General features: G+C 42.1%; 1 protein-coding gene and 1 non-coding gene across 2 annotated transcripts in view; both read left to right on the top strand.

Moving 5' to 3' along the window:
• The window catches only part of GAN (gigaxonin), a 44003-nt gene that overhangs the window by 9935 nt on the left and 13693 nt on the right, over positions 1-20375 (top strand). Inside the window, exons 2-7 of the mRNA XM_032231452.1 lie at positions 4868-4982; positions 6004-6354; positions 7666-7883; positions 9562-9683; positions 14140-14252; positions 14380-14529. Coding sequence (XP_032087343.1) covers positions 4868-4982; positions 6004-6354; positions 7666-7883; positions 9562-9683; positions 14140-14252; positions 14380-14529 — 1069 coding nt within the window. The remainder of the gene's footprint in view (positions 1-4867; positions 4983-6003; positions 6355-7665; positions 7884-9561; positions 9684-14139; positions 14253-14379; positions 14530-20375) is intronic.
• LOC116518184 lies at positions 10653-10759 on the top strand. Its single transcript, XR_004256510.1, has one exon. It is a non-coding gene; the product is annotated as a U6 spliceosomal RNA (small nuclear RNA).

The raw sequence follows: 20375 nt of genomic DNA, 5'->3' as shown, positions 1-20375 counted from the left end.
GAAAAGCACCTTCCTTCTTATCTGCATATTGAGTAACTTAGGGGCAGAGAAACTCTTTCCATTATGTTTTATGTCTTGAATTTAATAAAATGAAAGGCAGACTGAAACTTCTCCTGTAAGACCTGAACTCTGTGTGTGTGTGTGTGTGTGCGTGTGTGCGCATGCACACACACACACACACACACACACACACATATACACACACACACACATTATCCATATCAGCAGTGATCCCTGCCTTTGACTACAGGGAAAGGATTGGGATAAGGCCGTGATGGTGAACCGTGCTAGAGGTGGCATGTAGAGCCCTCTCTGTGGGCACGTGCCACATTGCCAGCTACTTTTCCAGCCTGCACATGCATGCCAGCCAGCTGGAGCGCCAGAAAATGACTTGAGAATGGCCCCAAAAACAGCCTGAAAAACCATTTTTAGCCCGTTTGGGGGGGCCTTGAAAATAGCTCCCCAAAATGCCCCCAAAACAGCCACGCACATGCCGGCCATCTGGTCTTTGGGTTTCTGGTGCTCGGGCGTGGATACGTGCATGCACATGCACGCACGTTCCAGTTTGGGTGCTTGGTGCCGAAAAGGTTCGCCATCACTAAAATAAGGAGTTTGCTGAAAAATAAATATTCCCCTTGTTTTCTGCTACCTTTAACCAAAGCATAATGCTGACTCAGAGTCCTGAAAAACATCTCCTGAGCTACATTTGCTGTGAAGTTTCCGTAGATTAAACTCTTAGTGCTTTATGTTTCTCAGTGAATCCGCTATAGATTCATCTACCTGTGCACACAAGTAGATAAATGTGTATACAGTACACAAAGAGATAAATCGTCTAAACAAAACTTTTAGCAGCTTAACAGCTCTGTATATATAATCAAATCACCAAATAGTTAACAGGCTGACACACGGATATAATAACGTCAAAGGTTCAAAGGGGGTCATTTTTGATGGTGAGCAAGCCTTTAAATTCCATTAAATTGAGGTCACTGTATACATTTATGACTCTCCCTCTGCATCCTGCATAACTGATGCTCAGTGGTATTTGGTGCTTTGGAGCTTACTGCATATTTCATGCATATAAATATATATCTCGAAACAAGTCCTGGGAATAGCTATGGTAATCTGCATTGTATTTCTAATAAGTTTTCACCGGGGATTCACTTTTTAGTTGACAGCTGAGAATTAAGTTCTCCCATCTTCTTTCTCGGAATAATTCTTGCCAGTATGTATGTATGTATGTATGTATAATATATATATATATATATATATATATATATATATATATATATATATGTGTGTGTGTGTGTGTGTGTGTGTGTGTGTGTGTGTGTGTGTGTGTGTGTGTGTGTGTATACATATGAGTTGAGCAACTCATCAGTAAACTTTCTCACCTACATTTTAAAGCTTGGATCTAAAGAGCCTCTTGATGCGGGTGAAGGAGGAGAATGCAAAAGTTGGCTTGAAACTCAACATTAAGAAAACCAAGCTCATGGCATCCAGCCCTCTCAATTCCTGGCAATTCCTCACTTCCTGTCCTGGTAGTGACAGATTTGATTTTCCTGGGCTCCAAGATCACCACAGATGGGGACTGCAGCCAAGTACTTAAAAGACGTTTGCTCCTGGAGTGGAAGGTATGGCAAATCTAGACAGCCTACTAAAAAGCAGAGACATCACCCTGCCAACAAAAGTGTGTATAGTTGAGAGTATGGTTTTTCCAGTTGGAATAGATGGCTGTGAAAGTTGGACCATAAGAAAGGCTGAGCTCCAAAGAATGGAGGCCTTTGAACGATGGTGCTGGAGAAGACTCCTGCGAGTCCCTTGGACTGCAAGGCGATCCAACCAGTCAGTCCTAGAGGAGATCAACCCTGACTGTTCTTTAGAAGGCCAGATCCTGAAGAGGAAACTCAAATGCTTTGGCCACCTAAGGAGAAGAAAGGAGAAGAGCCTGATGCTGGGAACAATTGAGAGCAAAAGAAAAAGGGGATGACAGAGAATGAGGTGGCTGGATGGAGTCACTGAAGCAGTCGGCGTGAGCTTAAATGGACTCCAAAGGATGGTAGAGGACAGGAAGGCCTGGAGGAATGCTGTCCATGGGGTCGCGGTGGGTGGAACACGGCTTTGCAACTAATAACAACAAAAAACCTTTTTTAAAAAAAGGTCAACAGCAAGTTAGGTCTGTTTCTGTCCTAAACAATAAGGGCATTTATTTTTACTGCCATTCTTGCTTCACTTGCTGGCTTTCCCTTATCTATTCTGAAGGAAAGCGTATGTTTCTAATTGAAAGTCCCAAAGGTGCTTTTTCAGGAGGCAACTGTACTGAAGCTTCTTCAGCTCTGACAGGATAGTGGGGAAATGGAAGGGAATGAAAAATCCTGTCAGAGCTGAAGAAGCTTCTTGGATGAGAAGTGAAATCTCTTCAAAAGAAAAAAAAAACCCCAAAGACAGTCCAGTTTCCTCCTGAAAAAAGCACCTTTGGGACAACCATGACCTCGATGGCTGAGAATCTCTACAGACTTTCTAATTGGAAGTTTCTTGATCCTGTGTGTAAGTTAGAATTTTTAAAGTGGAAAATTACATGTAGGCTGAGCCATAAAGCTGAACCAGAAAAGATGAGCCTGTAAAATAAAATATAAGACGTGCTGTGTAAACACATCCTTTATAATCTTGCACACAAAAGTTGTTCCTGGTTGCGTGTGCGTGCATGTATGTGGCAAAGAGAACAATTCTGCTCCCAACAGGAAAGATTATTTGTGCCTGCTCAGTCATTTAGGCTTCAAGTCGGCTGGTTGGTTTGAAGCAGGGGTGTCAAACTTGATTTCATTGAGGGCCACATCAGGGTTGTATTTGACCTTGGGGGGGGCATTTCGACCTCACTTGTGTCGGGGGCACCTGTGGTGGCCCGAGCACCTGCTAATGAAAATGGGCTCCCGAGTTCCGTTTTCAGTTGAGATGGCCTCCTGCAACCCTCTGCCAGTGAAAACGGAGTCCTTACGAGCTCCATTTTTGCTGGCAGAGGCACTGTGTGCCAGTCCTTTGTTGTTTCCGGGGCAGCCCCGCGGGCCGGATCTAAGCACCCCGCGGGCCGGGTTTGCCCCCCCCCCCGGACCTTGGGTTTGACACCCCTGCTTTGAAGGAAGAGAGTTTCCCACATGCTGACATGTTTTGCAAAGCATCCTTTTCTTTTAATGAGCACAGCAAAGTTGTGTCAAGATCTCATTGACAAGACAGAACATACAGCATGGCCTTTTGACCAGTTCTTAACAGAGACATGGCTAGGATAATAACCTTGTCTAATTTAAATGGCGGCTAGCAAGATAAGTCCCAGTGTCCGAGGTTCCATATGAATCTAGCTGTCAAATAAAATAATTCAAATGTTGCTTGCTTGCTTGTATTGTTTCTGTCGTTTGTACTACTTACAATAGCTTGCACTATTCCTGTGATTCTGACAGATTGTGAGTCCCTGAAGTTTAAAGATTGATATGGAGTGTTTCTTTAATTATTTGGCTTAATTGGACATTTCATGCAATATCTGATGAAGTACCGTATATACTCGAGTATAGGCCGACCCGAATATAAGCCGAGGCACCTAATTTTACCACAAAAAACTGGAAAAGTTATTGACTCGAGTATAAGCCTAGGGTGGGAAATGCAGCAGCTACCGGTAAATTTCAAAAGTAAAAATAGATACCAATAATGTTTTTGAATATTTATTTCAAAGAAAAACAGTAAACTAGCGGTGTATTCAATGAAATACTTCACTCACCTCATGATGCTGATGTCCCGCTGTGATGATGATGTCCCGTGCAGCCGCGGGAGCGATGTCCCGCCTCCTATGACACACGGCACAGTGATTCCTATCATTGGATCACTGTACCAGAGGAGGTGGGACATCGCTATGTGGCTGCTTGCCATAACAAGGAGGAGGTGGGACATCGTTGCAGAGCGGCAGGAGGGGGAGGAAGGGGAATCGTAAGACAGCCCTGCATTACATTAGAACGTGAGGAGGGGGGATGGTGCGGTGCGCGCTGCGCGGCAAACTGACACAGAGGGAGGGGAAACTCACAGGGGCACTGGGCCATTCACGAGTGTCACCCAGCGGCATGGCCCCGCCCCTTTTTCTCCTCCATTTCGGGCAAATTTTTCACTGACTCGAGTATAAGCCGAGGCGGCTTTTTTCAGCCCAAAAAGTGGGCTGAAAAACTAGGCTTATACTCGAGTATATACAGTATTAAAGCTTGCTTCACATTGAATAATGTTGTCTGGGCCTTGTTTCGCAGTCATAGACTTACTTATATTTGTTGCATGTGGAGAAATGTATCATTACATAATTTGGAATTATTCTGTACAAATGCTCAGATATCCATATGCACCTGGCAAATGTACAATCTATCTGACATTTAAGAAATGAAATGAAAAAGGATAATTTTATCATTAAGTGGAATACTAAATGCCACAAGCCTGGATATCTAAATAATTATTGTCATGAAGTATTAATATTTATTAACTAAGAATTTTCTACTTGTGTCTTGGAATTTTTGAGAACAATCATAGAAGACGATATTATTAAAAGCAAACCCTTAAAACCTGGCTGTTCCGACAGGCCTGGGGTTGACGAGTTCCCGTCCCCGCTCGAACTGTGTGGTTGTTGATTGCTTTTAATTCTTTTGTAGTTGTTTGCTTGTTTTTCCCCCCCTGTCTGTATTCCCTTCCTTTGATTTGTGAGCCGCCCTGAGTCCCTCCGGGAATAGGGCGGCATATAAATGCAATAAATCCAAATCCAATCCGGAAGCCGGAATGTTTTTCATGTGTGATTTTTCGTTTGCCCTATTCGTGTTGCCTTTTTAAAACTAAAGCCTGTCTTTTACAGAACAAAACTGAACTATAACTCTCCCAAGAATGATGGATCCGTGTTTAAAATTGAACTTGAAGGGATATCTGTGGAGACCATGAAAGAGATTCTGGACTACATCTTCAGTGGTCAGGTATGTGTTACTAATCCTAATCCTCCATATATCTTCAGAAATATTCTGTGCGCACTTAGGTGTATCCAGTCGCAATTCTGACCATGTCGACTCAAATGTAAGTCTAGAGATGTAAGTTAAATCTCTTAGGAAATCTGTCTGTCTGTCTGTCTGTCTGTCTATCTATCTATCTATCTATCTATCTATCTATCTATCTATCTATCTATCTATCTATCTATCTATCTATCTATCTATATCTATCATCTATCTATCTATCTATCTATCTATCTATCTATCTATCTATCTATCTATCTATCTATCTATCTATCTATCTATCATCAAGATGGCTGTGTGTCTGTGTGTATGTTCCAGCATAACTCTGGAACGCCTTGAGTAATTTCAACCAAACTTGGTACACAGGTGATTTATTAATTCTTCTCATTCACATCCAATAAAGTCTTTCAAGGGAGGATTTACAGTCACAGACCTTATCTGACTGCCAGGTCGATATCTGCAAAACTTGGCAAGGAGTCTTGGAGAGTCATGAACCAATGAAGCGAACTAATTGTCTCCTGCAAACTCCACTCTCCTTTCGCTCCTCTTTTATTTCCTCTGGGAGGGGCCATTCATCCTCCGCCTGTGGCCTTACTCCCTGTTCTTCAGTTGTTCCCTTCTCCTGGCAACCCTGTATATGTGCACACTGGGAACAGGCCTCCAGCACTTCGTCTGCCTCACTGATGTCTGGCTCTGAAGGCAGCTGATAACTGGCATTCTGCCTCCAAAATAGAGCCCTTATCAGAGTCCTCCCCAGACTCCAAGACTGGCCTACGTTCCTCCCCAACCTCCTACTGTATGAATCTGCTGCCAGCTCTGCTGGCTGCTGACGGGCCACAACACTATTTTTCTAGCACTCCACTTTTACTTGTTTATTAATCTAAATGTAAACCAGGAAAAATTAACTAGGTGCTAATGTAGGAAGCTATTTGGAGTCTGACTCAAGCCTTGATCATAACCGGCTGTCCTTTTCTGCCTTGAACCCTAGATTAAGCTAAGCGAAGAGACTATCCAAGATGTGGTACAAGCTGCTGACCTGTTGCTGCTTACAGACCTAAAAAAGCTCTGTTGTGAGTTTCTGGAGGGTTGTATTGCTGCTGAGAACTGTATTGGCATTCGGGACTTTGCCCTACACTACTGCCTGCTCCACGTACACTACTTGGCCTCGGAGTATCTGGAAACGCACTTCCGTGATGTCAGCAGCACAGAAGAATTCCTAGAACTCAATCCTCAAAGGCTAAAAGAAGTGCTGTCTTTGGAGAAGTTAAACGTTGGGGATGAAAAACATATTTTTGAAGCAGTCATTCGGTGGATTTCCCATGACCCTGAATTAAGAAAGGTACAGAGTTCAAAGTTAACCTTTAAGAGGTTTGGATAAAACATACAGTATTTGCTCATGTTGGTTTATTTGGATACCTCTAACATAGTCATTGCCAGTTTAATGTTCGCTCTGCTTTGATTCTCCTTCCTCATGTAGTTCATACATAATCCTATACAGGTAGTCCTCCATTTACCACACAATTGAGCCCAAAATGCCTGTTGCTAAGCGAGACATTTGTTAATTGAGTTTTGCCCCATTTTACCACCTTACTTGCCATGGTCGTTAAGTGAATTGCTGCAGTTGTGAAGTTAGCAACATGGTTGTTAAGCGAATCTGGCTTCCTCATTGATTTTGCTTGTCAGAAGGTCACAAAAAGGTGACTCCGGGACACACTGACTGTCATAAATACGAGTCAGTTGCCAAGCCATCTGAATGTTGATCAGGTGACCATGGGGAAGCTGCAATGATTGTAAGTATGAAAAACAGTCATAAGTCACTTTTTTGAGGGCCATTGTAACTTTGAATGGTCACTAAACGAATTGTTGTAAGTTGAGGACTATCCTGACCTCCAGGATATCATCAGGCATTACTTGCTGTCAAATTCATCTTCTTAGCTACACAATCAAAAACAGTTGTTTTATCTAAAAACTGAAGAGCAGGGAATAAAAGAAAGCTGAATTTTTGTCCTAACATCATATTCTCCATTTTGGCAGAATTGAAGCATTTATTGCCACCATGTGTATTATTCAACTCGTAAATAGACTGTAGTATTTCTTGTCATCCCCACTTGTTCTCTGATTTGGACAAGACCGCTGCTTTGGTCTACAATTGCTAAAACCTGGTGCAGAATTTCCTGCCCTTTTGAGATGGTTCTGACCACCATCCATCTCCTGCAAATATAGTCCTTACCCTGCCACTATTTCCCCCCTCCGAAGTTACCTCTCTTTCTGCGAAAGTCTATTAACAGGAAATTTTAAGCACAGGTTTGTGTGTGAAACTCATGGAGTTAGGTGTCCCTCAGCCCACCAGTTGGCCAAATTGTTCCTGAGGCACATCTACCGCCTGCATGGAGTGCCACAGAGAATTATCTCAGAGAGGTCCAGTTCACGGCTAATTTCTGGAGGGAGTTCCTGTGGTCCATTGTGTTGTTCCAGTGCCGTAGCTCGGCCTTTCACCCGGGGAACCAATGGGGGGGAAGAGAGACTGAATGCCATGTAGAGCAGTACCTGAGGTGCTATGAGAACTTATCAGAAGTCCTCTAGAGCAGAACAGGGATGCTTTGCGAGTTGACATCATTTTGTGATTTCCGTTATCTTTGCCGCTCTCCAGGTTCATATGAAGGATGTTATGTCAGCTGTGTGGGTCGCTGGATTGGACTCTACCTACCTGCGTGAACAAATGATGAATGAGCCATTGGTTCGGGAGATTGTCAAAGAATGCAACAACATTCCACTCACCCCACCCCAGCAAGAAGAGGCGTTGCTGGCTTCTTTTAAACCCCGAGGATACTCGGAGTGCATCGTGACTGTCGGGGGTGAAGAAAGAGTGTAAGTTGTTCAGGAAAGTGGCTGTGGATCTCATTGGCAGGAGAAGGAGTCAGAAAGATGAATAGAATAGAATAGAATAGAATAGAATAGAATAGAATTCTTTATTGGCCTAGTGTGATTGGACACACAAGGAATTTGTTTTTGGTGCAGATGCTCTCAGTGTACATAAAAGATAACGATACATTCTCCAAGAATCCTAAGGTACAACACTTAATGATAGTCATAGGATACAAATAAGCAATCAGGAAACAATATCAATATAAACCTTAAGGATACAAGCAACAAAGTTAAAGTCATGAAGTCATAAGTGGGAGGAGATGGGTGATAGGAACAATGAGAAGATTAATATTAATAGTAATGCAGACTTAGTAAATAGTTTGACAGTGTTGAGGGAATTAGTTGTTAAGCAGAGTGATAGCGATTGGTGTGCAGTGCTCTATAGCGTTGTTTTGAAGGTAAGAGTTGAAACAATTTATGCCCAGGGTGTAAGGGGTCTGCAGATATTTTCACAGCCGCCTTTTTGACTCGTGCAGTATGTCTTCAATGGAAGGCAAGTTGGTAGTAATTGTTTTTTCTGCAATTCTAATTATGCTCTGAAGTCTCTGTCTGTCTTGTTGGGTTGCAGAGCCAAACCAGACAATTATAGGGGTGCAGATGACAGATTCAACGAAGACATATATTTGACATAAAGGTCAAACACTCCATCAAAGAAATGTTTGAGATTGTAGTAGTAGAGAACAAATGGAGGTTAAGGGTCAAATGGGTGTGTTCTTGTTGACCTGACCTTACTTTTCCTGCAAAAAATGTTTCATTAGCCAGCTAGGTCTGTCATCAGGTAGGCTGTTGATGTCCCCTGACTTGGTAACCAAACATCTGCAAGAAGGAAAAGCAAGACTGGAAAAGTCTTTAATGAGCTTGAGAATTATGGATTGCTTTGAGACAGTTATCGCTCAACATAGGGTATCACTCAACACAGGGTATCACTCAACACAGGGCCTTGGTTCCATCTCTGCTGTCAAGCCAAGATCTGGGAGAGTCTCTTGGCAGCTGTCAGTCAAGCTGGCTCGTCTCATTTTTTATATTGAAGTAATTTTAAAAATGATGAAATGCCATGTTGTAGCCAAAGTGTCATATTTTATTCCCAGAAAAGCTTTAAATTGACCCTGTAAACCTTTATAGAAAACTATAAAGGATGATTATTTGCAGCAACTGAACTGGTTCCTTGCTGGGTAATATTTAATCATCAAGTTCCACAAGGTAAATTGTAATCTACCATATCCTTCCCTCCGCACTCCCCCCCCCAAAAAAATGGATTAATTTTCCATTTGAAGTGTTAAGGTAGGAATACTTTCATATCAAAATAACTGAGTTCTTCTCCTCGATTTTCTTTCTCTATTCCCTCCATCCCAAAGAAAAGTGTGTTCTGATTGAGACTTGTTTTATAGCCAGCAATCAAATTATAATCCCCCTCCCCAAGAAAAATAAAGGTTTATTTGGGATTGGTTTATCCCAACTTCTTATTGTCTTTCTCAGTACTGATTCGTTTCTGCAGCATATTGGAGGCCAAGTCTTTCTGAAATAAGAGAGAGAGAGAGAGACAGCTGAGCATTTTTAAAAGCATTTCACAATGAATTGTCTTATACCAACAAGTTAATTTCTGCTTTTTCTTTCTGTTCAGCTCCAGGAAGCCCTCAGCCGCAGTGCGATGCATGTGCCCTTTGTACGATCGTCACAGACAATTGTGGATAGAGCTGGCTCCTATGAGTACAGCCAGGATAAACCACAGTGTACTTTCTGCAGGTAGGAAATATAGAATAGAATAGAATTCTTTATTGGCCAAGTGTGATTGGACACACAAGGAATTTGTCTTTGGTGCCTGTGCTCTCAGTGTACATAAAAGACAAGATACATTTGTCATGAACCATAAGGTACAACACTTAATGATAGTCATAGGGTACAAATAAGCAATCAAATCATACTAGGAAACAATCAATATAAATCGTTAGGATTACAAGTAACAAAGTTACAATCATAAGTGGTAGGAGATGGGTGATAAGAACGATGAGATGATTAACAGTACTGTACACTTAGTAAATCATTTGACAGTGTTGAAGGAATTAGTGGTTAAGCAGAGTGATGGCGTTTGGGAAAAAACTGTTCTTGTGTCTAGTTGTTATGGTGTGCAGTGCTCTATAGCATGTTTTGAGGGTAGGAGTTGAAACCATTTATGTCCAGGATGCGAGGGGTCTGTAGATATTTTCACAGCCCTCTTTTTGACTCGTGCAGTGGACAGATCCTCAATGGAAGGCAGCTTGGTAGCCATTGTTTTTTCTGCAGTTCTGATTATCCTCTGAAGTCTGTGTCTGTCTTGTTGGGTTGCAGAGCCAAACCAGACAGTTGTAGAGGTGCAGATGATAGACTCAATAATTCCTCTCTAGAATATGCTTCCCTCCTTCCCTTGAATAAAAGAGGATACAAATCTTTTACATATTTACAAAATCAAATTATATTTTAGATGCTGTCGATTAGATCCTGGGCAAGTATTAACCTCTGAATTATTATCTATGGAGAGTCTCAGTCATCCAAGTCATGGTTGTCCCAAAAGGGCTTTTTCAAGAGGCAACTGGACTTTCTGGTTTTTCTTGGAAGATGTTTCGCTTCTCCTCCAGGAAGCTTCTTCTGAGCTGAAGAAACTTCTTGGATGGGAAGCGAGACGTCTTCCAAGAAAAACCAGAAAGTCCAGTTGCCTCTTGAAAAAGCCCCTTTGGCGTGCTTGCTTCGGCAGCACATATACTAAAATTGGAACGATACAGAGAAGATTAGCATGGCCCCTGCGCAAGGATGACACGCAAATTCGTGAAGCATTCCATATTTTTTTAAATTAAAAAAAGAAAAAAAAAAAGAAAAAGCCCCTTTGGTGCTGTAAATAATTCTTTCTAGGTTAGAGGGGAAAAAAGAAGGAAGGAAATATTAGTTTTGCCAGACCCATGTGGTATATCAATTAAATATTTGATGAGGTGACCAGTTTCTGTCTAATAAAACACAAGCCAACATTCAAAAGAGATCAGTGGGAAATGTTATGTATTCATAGCTTTTCTGAAGTTTATCCTCTTGCTCTTGTGTTCTAAGAGGTATGATAGGTTTCCCCAAAAATACTTTTTTTTTGGCTTCCATTTTCTCCAGCAGCACATTCAGAGGGCCGCACCTGTGGAAGTTTGGACAGGCAAGATAGCATCACTATTTGATCCCTGACATTTTATATGATGTAGGTGCAGATATAAAAGGGTTGCGGCTTAGGATTGTGATATTGAGGACTATCCTGCCATTTTGGGGATGCTGTCATTTCCCTCTCAGGAATTGTGTACAAGGAAGTACTATAAATATGTACATCCTTATCTTAGGAACCTAGTTATATTACGTATATTTTGCTATTTTTAAAAAATTCTTCATTGACTATGAATATAGTCAGAATACAGAATAACAGAGTTGGAAGGTAATTTGGAGGTCTTCTAGTTCCTGCTCAAGGAGGAAACCCTATACCGTTTCAGACAAAGGGCTGCAATCTCTTCTTAAAGGTCTGCAGCGGTGGAGCACCTACAACTTCTGAAGCCCAGCTATTCCACTACTTAATAGTTCTCACTGTCAGGAATTTTCTCCTTAGCTGTTTTTTTTCTTCATTAGCTTCCATCCGTTGTTTCTTGTCCTGCTCTCGGGTCCTTTGGAGAATAGGTTGACCTCCTCTTCTTTGTGGCGGTCCCTCAAATATTAGAAGACCTTTATTATGTCACCCCCTTGTCCTTTTCACTAGACCTAAAGGTAACATATGTGTAGTCATTCCCAACCCTAGGGGGCGGTGCTCATCTCTGTTTCAAGAGCCAGTGCAGTCCAAAGACGTCTCCGTGGTCCTGTGGCTGGCATGACCAAACACCAAAGATGCACGGAATGCTGTTAGCTTCCCACCAAAGGTGGTTCCTAGGTTTCTACTTGCATTTTTACATGCTTTTGAACTGCTAGGTTGGCAGAAGCTGGGACAAGGAACGGGAGCTCACTTTGTTATGCGGCGCTAGGGCTTCAAACTGCTGAAACTGCCGACCTTTCTGATCGACAAGCTCAGCATCTTAGCCACTGAGCCACTGCGCCTTAGACACATCCAATTCCTGCAACCGTTCTTCGTATGTTTTAGCCTCCAGTCCCCTTATCATCTTTGTTGCTCTTCTCTGCAGTCTTTCTAGAATCTAAACTTTTTAAAATAACACACATATTTTCTTTCCTGCCTTTTTTTTAACATGTAACTCAAGACATCAAATATCCCTAAGACTCCTTCTTCCTCCTATTTTCCCCTCAATAATAATCCTCTGATTTGAGTTGGGCTGAGAGAGAGTGACTGGAGTCGCCCAGCCAGCCTTCATGCCTAAGGGAGGCTTAGAACTTAGTCTCCTGGGCCAGCTCATCATTACTACACTAAACTGGTTCTTTTACTCTTTTGATGTAATCCTTATACATTTTCTTTGCTGCCTGATAGAAACTTAGAACCAGCAATTAAGTATATACATTATATTCAACCATAGTTTTCTTAACTACATTTAACAAACTACAGTGGCTATGTATGCCATTATGAGCCGTGATGGCACAGTGGTTAGAGTGCAGTACTGCAGGCTACTTCTGCAGACTGCCGGCTGCCTGCAATTTGGCAGTTCAAATCTCACCAGGCTCAAGGTTGGCTCAGCCTTCCCTCCTTCCGAGGTGGGTAAAATGAGGACCCAGATTGTTGGGGGCAAGAGGCTGACTCTAAACTGCTCAGAGAGGGCTTTAAAATGGTAAAGTCTAAATGCTATTGCTATTACTACATACTAAGCCAAACCCAAGAAGATAAATGAATATTTTAGTCTGGAGTTCAGTTTGGTGTCCACTATATCTCCTGGATTATTCACCTGATAAACAATCTACTGAAATAATTGCAGATATAGTCCAGCATATCAGTGGTCAGGCTCATGATGAGAAGATCTGGGCAAAACGTTCTGGAGTTGATTAGGCTGTAAAATCAGACTCCGGCTACACTTCTCATACACAACGTGGTGTGGCTGGACAGAAGTCTTATTGCCAGCTAGGAAGACGTGTAGAGCTCCAGAGCACCTGAAAGTAGAACAAGAAGTAATGAATGGAATCTTGTCAAGAGAAATTCAACCTAGAACTAAGGAGACATTTTCTGTCAGTGAGAACAATTAATCAGTGGAATGGCTTGCCTCCAGATGTTGTGGCTGCGTCATCACTGGCGGCTTTTAAGAAGAGATTGGGCAGCTATTTGTTTCCCGCCTAAGCTGGAGGTAGGATGAGAAGCTCTCTAAGGTCCTTTCCATTGTTGGTGTTAGTTGTGAAGTCGTGTCCGACCCATCGCAACCCGGTGGACAACATTCCTCCAGGCTTTCCTGTCCTCTCCCATCCTCTGGAGTCCATTTAAGCTCCCGCCGACTGCTTCTATGACTCCATCCAGCCACCTCATTCTCTGTTGTCCCCTTCTTCTTTTGCCCTCCATCTTTCCCAGCATGAGGCTCTTCTCCAGTGAGTCCTTCTTTCTCATTAGGTGGCGAAAGTCTTTGAGTTTCCTCTTCAGGATCTGGCCTTCTAAAGAGCAGTCAGGGTTGATCTCCTCTGGGACTGACCGGTTTGTCCGCCTTGCAGTCCAAGGGACTTGCAGGAGTCTTCTCCAGCACCAGAGTTCAAAGGCCTCCATTCTTTGACGCTCAGCCTTTCTTATGGTCCAACTTTCACAGCCGTGCATTGCAACTGGGAAAACCGCCAGTTTCCCCACACTTTCCCAAAAGTTTGTATAGTCAAGGTGTATATCTCCTTGACTATACACACTTTTGTTGGCAGGATGATGTCTCTGCTTTTTAATATGCTATCTAGATTTGCCATAGCTTTCCTCCCCAGGAGCAAGCGTCTTTTAATTTCTTGGCTGCAGTCCCCATCTGCAGTGATCTTGGAAAATAAAATCTGTCACTACCTCCATTTCTTCCCCATCTATTTGCCAGGAATTGAGAGGGCCGGATGCCATGATCTTAGTTTTCTTAAGGTCCCTTCCAACTCTCTTATTAAAACCTGAAGATGTAGTACTTTTAATAGTTTCTGTAATTTAATTCCAGCGCTTCTTTCTCTCACCAGTTGTTGATCGTTCTTATAAAATGCATGTGCTAAGCTCGATGTGCCACCATTGTGACTTGTGTTTTGAAATATATCTTTATGGCCTGTTTCTCAGAGGGATTCCTGTTTGTCCTGGGAGGTCAAGATGAAAACAAAACGACACTAAATTCGGGCGAAAAGTATGATCCAGATGCAAATACGTGGAGCCCTTTGTCACCAATGACTGAGGTAGCTTTCAGTTTCTGCGAATGGTCCTTTAGTCACTTATGCACTCCATAGCTTGTATTGCAACCTATCAGAATTTGAAGAACTGTCCGATTTAAGAGTTCGTTCTTACATCTCATGTTTCCAATAGGCACGGCACAATTTTGGTCTGGTCGAGATTGATGGGGTGCTGTACGTTTTGGGAGGTGAGGATGGAGAACAGGTGCTCACTTCCATGGAGTCCTATGACATTTACAATAGAACATGGACAAAGCAACCAGACTTAACCATGATTAGGAAGGTAAGAGGCAAGCAAAAAGAAAAAAGCAAGTTGGTCATATTTCTTTCTGAAACTATTGCAGTGTATCTGTTTTTCCCCCCGCTCCTTTTCTCTATGTGATAGGATTTTTTTTAAATAAAAGTTTCTTACCAATCTATAAAATGGCTGTGTATGTGTGTGTGTGTGTGTGTGTGTTTTTTACAGCATAACTCTGGAACGCCTTGAGCAATTTCAACCAAACTTGGTACACAGATGACTTACTCTCTGGAAACAAATATTGTGGGGGTAAGACACCCCTAACACCCCTTGGTGTGTGTGTGTTCTGTTAAGATACAGTCTGTTGTGCCTTAAAATGGCTTCTAATGTACTGTTGTAAAATGGCTTTTACTGTACAGGGCAATAGAGTTGCCATGGTAACAGCTTCACAGTATTCCTCAAGGGGGCTCTCTCTGGTAAGAGGGAAAATCCAACATTAGAAATTACATTTGGTCCGGACAGTTTCCCCCTATAAATAAATTCCTGGGCAACATCCGGTTATCAGCTAGTTATAGTTATAAAACAACAAGCTCTGCTTTCAAGCATCTACTTTTTTAAAAGATGCACTTGAATTAAGAGGTTTTCAATCTGTGATGTACTAATTGCCATTATACAGATTGAAAACCAAACGAAGCAATTGTTTCTGTAAGAATTACAGTATCTACTAAAGTAGAGACAAGAAGGGAAAAAAAGGTAAGCAAAGAAAGAAAGAAAAATTAAGCACAGATTGAGGAACTTATAACTCGGTTATAAAGTTTCCCAGAGTTGTGAGTTTTGGCTATACTCACAATTATGGTAAATATATAAATCCCTAAAGTGGTCTTGCTACAACTTTGGTTTCAGGGACTAGCAAAACCGATTGGAGCAATACCAATCTCAATCAGCTCCTCCAATAGAGGAACCTATGACCATCCAGATGTTATTGGACTGCAATACATCCCACCCATAACCACTAATACTCAAGGAGGAAAGTTGACTCAGCTTTCCATCCTTCCAAAGTCGGTAAAAATGAGGGCCCAGTTATGTTGGGGGGCAAGAGGCTGACTTCAAAATGAAAAAAGATCTTCTGCAGTCACGACATAAGCCTAAGTCTGAAAATCAGGCTTGTCAGATGTTTCATCTTTTCTATCCTGCCCTATGGAGTGGAGAGTTGGTCTCTGATAGAAAACCACTTGAAGAAACTAGAAGCATTTGAAATGTGGATTGACAGGCGGCTGTTAGGTATAAGCTGGGTTGACAAAATCAGAAATGAGGAGGTGATGAGCAGCCAGGGAAGCCAAGGGAAATCATCAAAGCGATTAAAAAGCAAAAGTTGGACTATTTTGGATATGTGATGCAACACCTGGAAAAATACACTATACTTCACTTAATCCTCTAAGGAGAGATTGAAGGTAAACGAGGTCCAGGCAGAAGAAGAACATCATGGCTTCAAAATCTAAGGGACCGGTTTGGACAAAACTCAGCAACACTTTTTCATGCGGCTGTTAACAAAAACAGGATTGCCAACATGATCGCCAACTTCCAATGATGGATATGACACAAGAAGAAGATTTCAGGCCCGGGTACAGCACGGAGATGGCATTGGTCGCGTTGGTTGATGATCTCTGGCGGGCCCAGGACAGGGACTGCTCCTCTGTCCTGGTCCTATTAGAACTTTCTGCGGCTTTCGATACCATCGACCATGGTATCCTACTTCGACGACTGGGGGGGGGGGTTGGGAATGGGGGGCACCGTTTTACGGTGGTTCTACTCCTACCTGTCGGATCAGTCGCAGTTCGTGCTGACTGGAGGACAGGGATCAACTCCGAGGCGCGTCACTTGTGGGGTGCCCCAGGGGTCGGTTCTCTCACCCCTCCTGTTCAACATATATATGAAACCGTTGGGTGAGATCATCCGTGGTTTTGGGGTACGGTATCACTAATATGCTGATGATACCCAACTTTTCATTTCTACCCCAAGCCACCCAAACGATGCCCTCGACGTGATGTCCCAATGCCTGGAGGCTGTGCGGATCTGGATGGGGAGGAACAGGCTCAAGCTCAATCCCTTCAAGACTGAGTGGCTGTGGTTTCTGTCATTCCGATTTGTGCATCTTGTTCCATCTTTGATGATAGGGGGAAATTTTTTTAGCCCCCTCAGAGAGGGCCCGTAGTCTGGGCGTCCTCCTGGATCCGCGGCTTAGTTTAGAAGAACACCTGACAGCTGTGACCAGGTTCGCCTGGTACGTCAGTTGCGTCCCTTTCTGGATCGGGGTGCTCTGTGCCCAGTCACTCATGCCCTCATCCTTTCTCGCCTGGACTATTGCAATGGTCTCTACATGGGGCTGCCCTTGAAGAGCGCCCGGAGGCTTCAGCTGGTCCAGAATGCGACCGCGCGGGTTATCATGGGGGTACCTAGGTGCTCCCATGTTACACCCCTTTTAGGCGGCCTGCACTGGTTGCCGGTTGTTTTCTGGGTGCAATTCAAGGTAGTAATTATGACCTTTAAAGCGCTCCATGGCTTAGGCCCAGGGTACCTGCGAGACCACCTACTGCCACCTGTAGCCTCCCACCGTCCAGTGCGATCCCACAGAGTTGGCCTCCTCAGAGTGCCTTCTCTGTGGGAGCGCCTTCCCTCTGGAATGAGCTGCCCCCGGAGCTTCGCATAATCCCCGACCTCCGGTCCTTCCGATGCGCCCTAAAAAGTTGGCTTTTCCAGCAAGCTGGCCTGGCCTGAACAGAATAAAATAAATGATTAATTTAATTGTTAATTTTAATCTAATTTTTAAAATTGTATTGTTAATATTAATTGGGTTTGTTTTTGGATACTTTATTTAATTTCCTTTTTAACTTTTGTAATATGTGGTTTTTTTATATATTGTACGCCGCTCTGAGTCCTTTGACAGAAGGGCGGCATATAAATCCAATAAACAAACAAACAAACAAACGAAGAATAGGCTGACTCTGTAAACTGTTTACAGAGGGCTGTAAAGCACTGAAGCGGTATATAAGTCTAAGTCCTATTGCTATGATGAGACTAGTTCTCCAGTTGTGTTTTCAGAGGGCTGTAGATTCTCAATTCCTTTTTAAAAAAATAATATCTTTATTGCTATATCACAAATTCCATTTCCGTTTCTATATCGAAAGTGAGTTTTCTAGATGTCCAAAGTGTTAAAATATAAATGTTATAAACATACTATCCATTGTTATTGAAAAGTATACAATCTTCCATTATGGTATCAATTATATATCCATCCAATTCTATATTGAACAGTGTGTTTTCTAGGTGTCCAGATTTTTAAAATATAAATAGTATCATCATCATCATCATCATCATCATCATGAATATACATATATACATATATGTGATATATGTGTTCAATCATTATTGAAAAGTATACAGTCTTCCATTATGATATCAATCATATAACCATCAGAATATTTATTAATCATTTTTTCTTTCAGATTCTCAATTCTTGATATGGCAATTCTGATTCACTTGTCTCAGAAATACCCCAGATCTTTCCCTGACTTGATACTGTAGGATTGGGCATATTGGCATCATGTAATGGACTCGGAATAACTAGTAACTTTTCTTAGCAATGCTTTCAGCTAGCTAGCTGGTTATATGTCTCTGTGAATCAAGTCAGTATTGATTCTTGGCAACTGCCTGGACTGGTCCCTGCAGTTTTCTTGGCCAGGTTGCAAGAGTGGTTTGTTGATATAGCTGCTGTAGCTTCCAATAGGCTTTACACCATGTATTAATATTGTAAAAGGATGTTTCAGTTGTTGGTTTTCCTGCTGAAAAAAGTGAAGTAGAGATGGGGGTCAGATCTTCTGGTCTTCAGCAGATGGACTTTCTGAGCAATTCATGCCAAATAATATCAATGTTTGTTCCATTGATGGACGCAGTGGCTCAGTGGCTAATACACTGAACTTCTTGATCAGAAAGTTTGGCAGTTCGAATCCCTAGTGCCATGTAACGGAGTGAGCTCCCGTTACTTGTCCCAGCTTCCATGTTCCGTGCACCTTCGATGTTCAGTCATGCCGACCACATGACCATGGAAATGTCTTCAGACAGCACTGGCTCTTCAGCTTTGAAACAGAGATGAGCACCCCCTCCCGCCCCCTAGATTTGGAAACAACTAGCACATATGTGCGAGGGGAACATTTACCTTGTTCAATTCAAATCTGGTCCTACCATCTAAATAGCCATGTGAGGTTTTATAATGTCTTTTGAAAAGCTAGTAGAAGCTTCAAAAGGAAGACCTTGTTCCAGCCAGTTTAAAAAAAATAAATAAGAGGAAGAAGTTCATTTTGTTCACGTAGTGTTGTTTTTCAGCCTCAAAACAGGATTCAGGTGCTTCTCAGAAGTACTTTTAAAAAAGTACTTGGATGAAGACAGTCATCCAAGTTGACTTGTCTGGAAGTTGAGTCATGGCAACTGGGCTTCTTTTTTCTTTTGGTTTGAAACATTTTGCTGCTTATCCGAGTCTCTGCTTCAGTCAAGAGTGAACCGAGGAAGTATACTTGTATACGCAGCAGAAACATTTCAAATCAAAATGAAAACGGAAAAAAAAAATCCAGTTGCTCAACTTCCCAACTGCTTTTAAAAAGCCACTAAAAGGACAGTGATGGGCTCCACAGATTGTTACCATCTCTTCAAATATGCAGCCCTGGTCTCGATCATCCTGTATGACTCTTAATAAAACCACGTGGGAGAGAGAAAAAAAGAAATAATAGGAAAGAGCCCTTTTTAATTGTCTGGTTGTTTCAAGATACGGCGTTTGAACAGTTTAGGGAAATTCTACCTTTAGGAGGAAGCACCTGCTTATTTCTTTTATCAAAGCAACACCTGTCTGTTGCTTTCATGTATCTAAAGCAGAAATACTACTTCTGCCTCTCCTGCAGGTTTGACAATTGGTTTATGGCACCTATTTTCCCCCCTGTATTCTGCCAATGTGGCTTCAAGGAGGCCTCAGAGTCAGATACAATCAATCCAAAGATTGAGACTATTTAAAATATTAAAAGGTTTTTATACAAGGAATAAAATTCTGGTTGTAATTTAGCATGGTTGCATTCTTTATGTTGATCACAACAGAATTTGTTTTGCAATTCCCTTTCCTCTTCCTCCTCCCCCCTCCCCCACTTCCTCCCCCTCCTCTCCTCCTCTTTCATCTCCTCCTCCACCATTACCACCACTTCCTCTTCTCCTCTCCTCCTCTTCCACCACCACCTCCTCCCTCTCCTCCCCCCCCACCTCCTCCCCTTCTCCTCCTCCACCTCCACCATCACTTTCTTCTTTTCATCGTATGAGAAGGTAAATATTTTGGGAATCTAGTATAATGCAAGACGCAAGTGTTAAGGGACACATTGCCTTCAGAAAATAAGAACAAAGTGCACTAGAGCTGATAGAACTGATTTAACCTCTTTCCAGGGAATAAAAAAAGATAACCCTTAAACGCAGGTAGATAAAAGTTGAATCTCAGAAGGGCCATCCTGTTGGAGTTATTGGCACCTTCCTGTGTTCCAAATAGCAGTCCAGATTTTAAAGCACTCAATCTTTTTTCCCTAAGTTTTTTTATTATTTTTACAAATATATCAATCTGTGAACAGTATGGCACCTGAGTGTCTTACATTTTAGTACAAATAAAACAACATTCTTCATATTTACTACAATAGGCAAGCTTATATAGTTTTGATAATAGTACACGTTTTTGTTGAGTTATAACATTATTTGATTATTCAGTATTTCAATATGTTATTTTTATGCCAATCACCATATTCTAAAAGTCACTTCTTTTGCTACAAATAAAATATTAAGAATCATATTTGTTGTATTTTACAGATTTA

The sequence above is a fragment of the Thamnophis elegans genome, chromosome 14, assembly GCF_009769535.1.
Source record: "Thamnophis elegans isolate rThaEle1 chromosome 14, rThaEle1.pri, whole genome shotgun sequence".
Classification (NCBI taxonomy): domain Eukaryota; kingdom Metazoa; phylum Chordata; class Lepidosauria; order Squamata; family Colubridae; genus Thamnophis; species Thamnophis elegans.
Note: the sequence above shows the minus strand (reverse complement) of the source record. Positions and strands in the feature narration are given on the sequence as shown.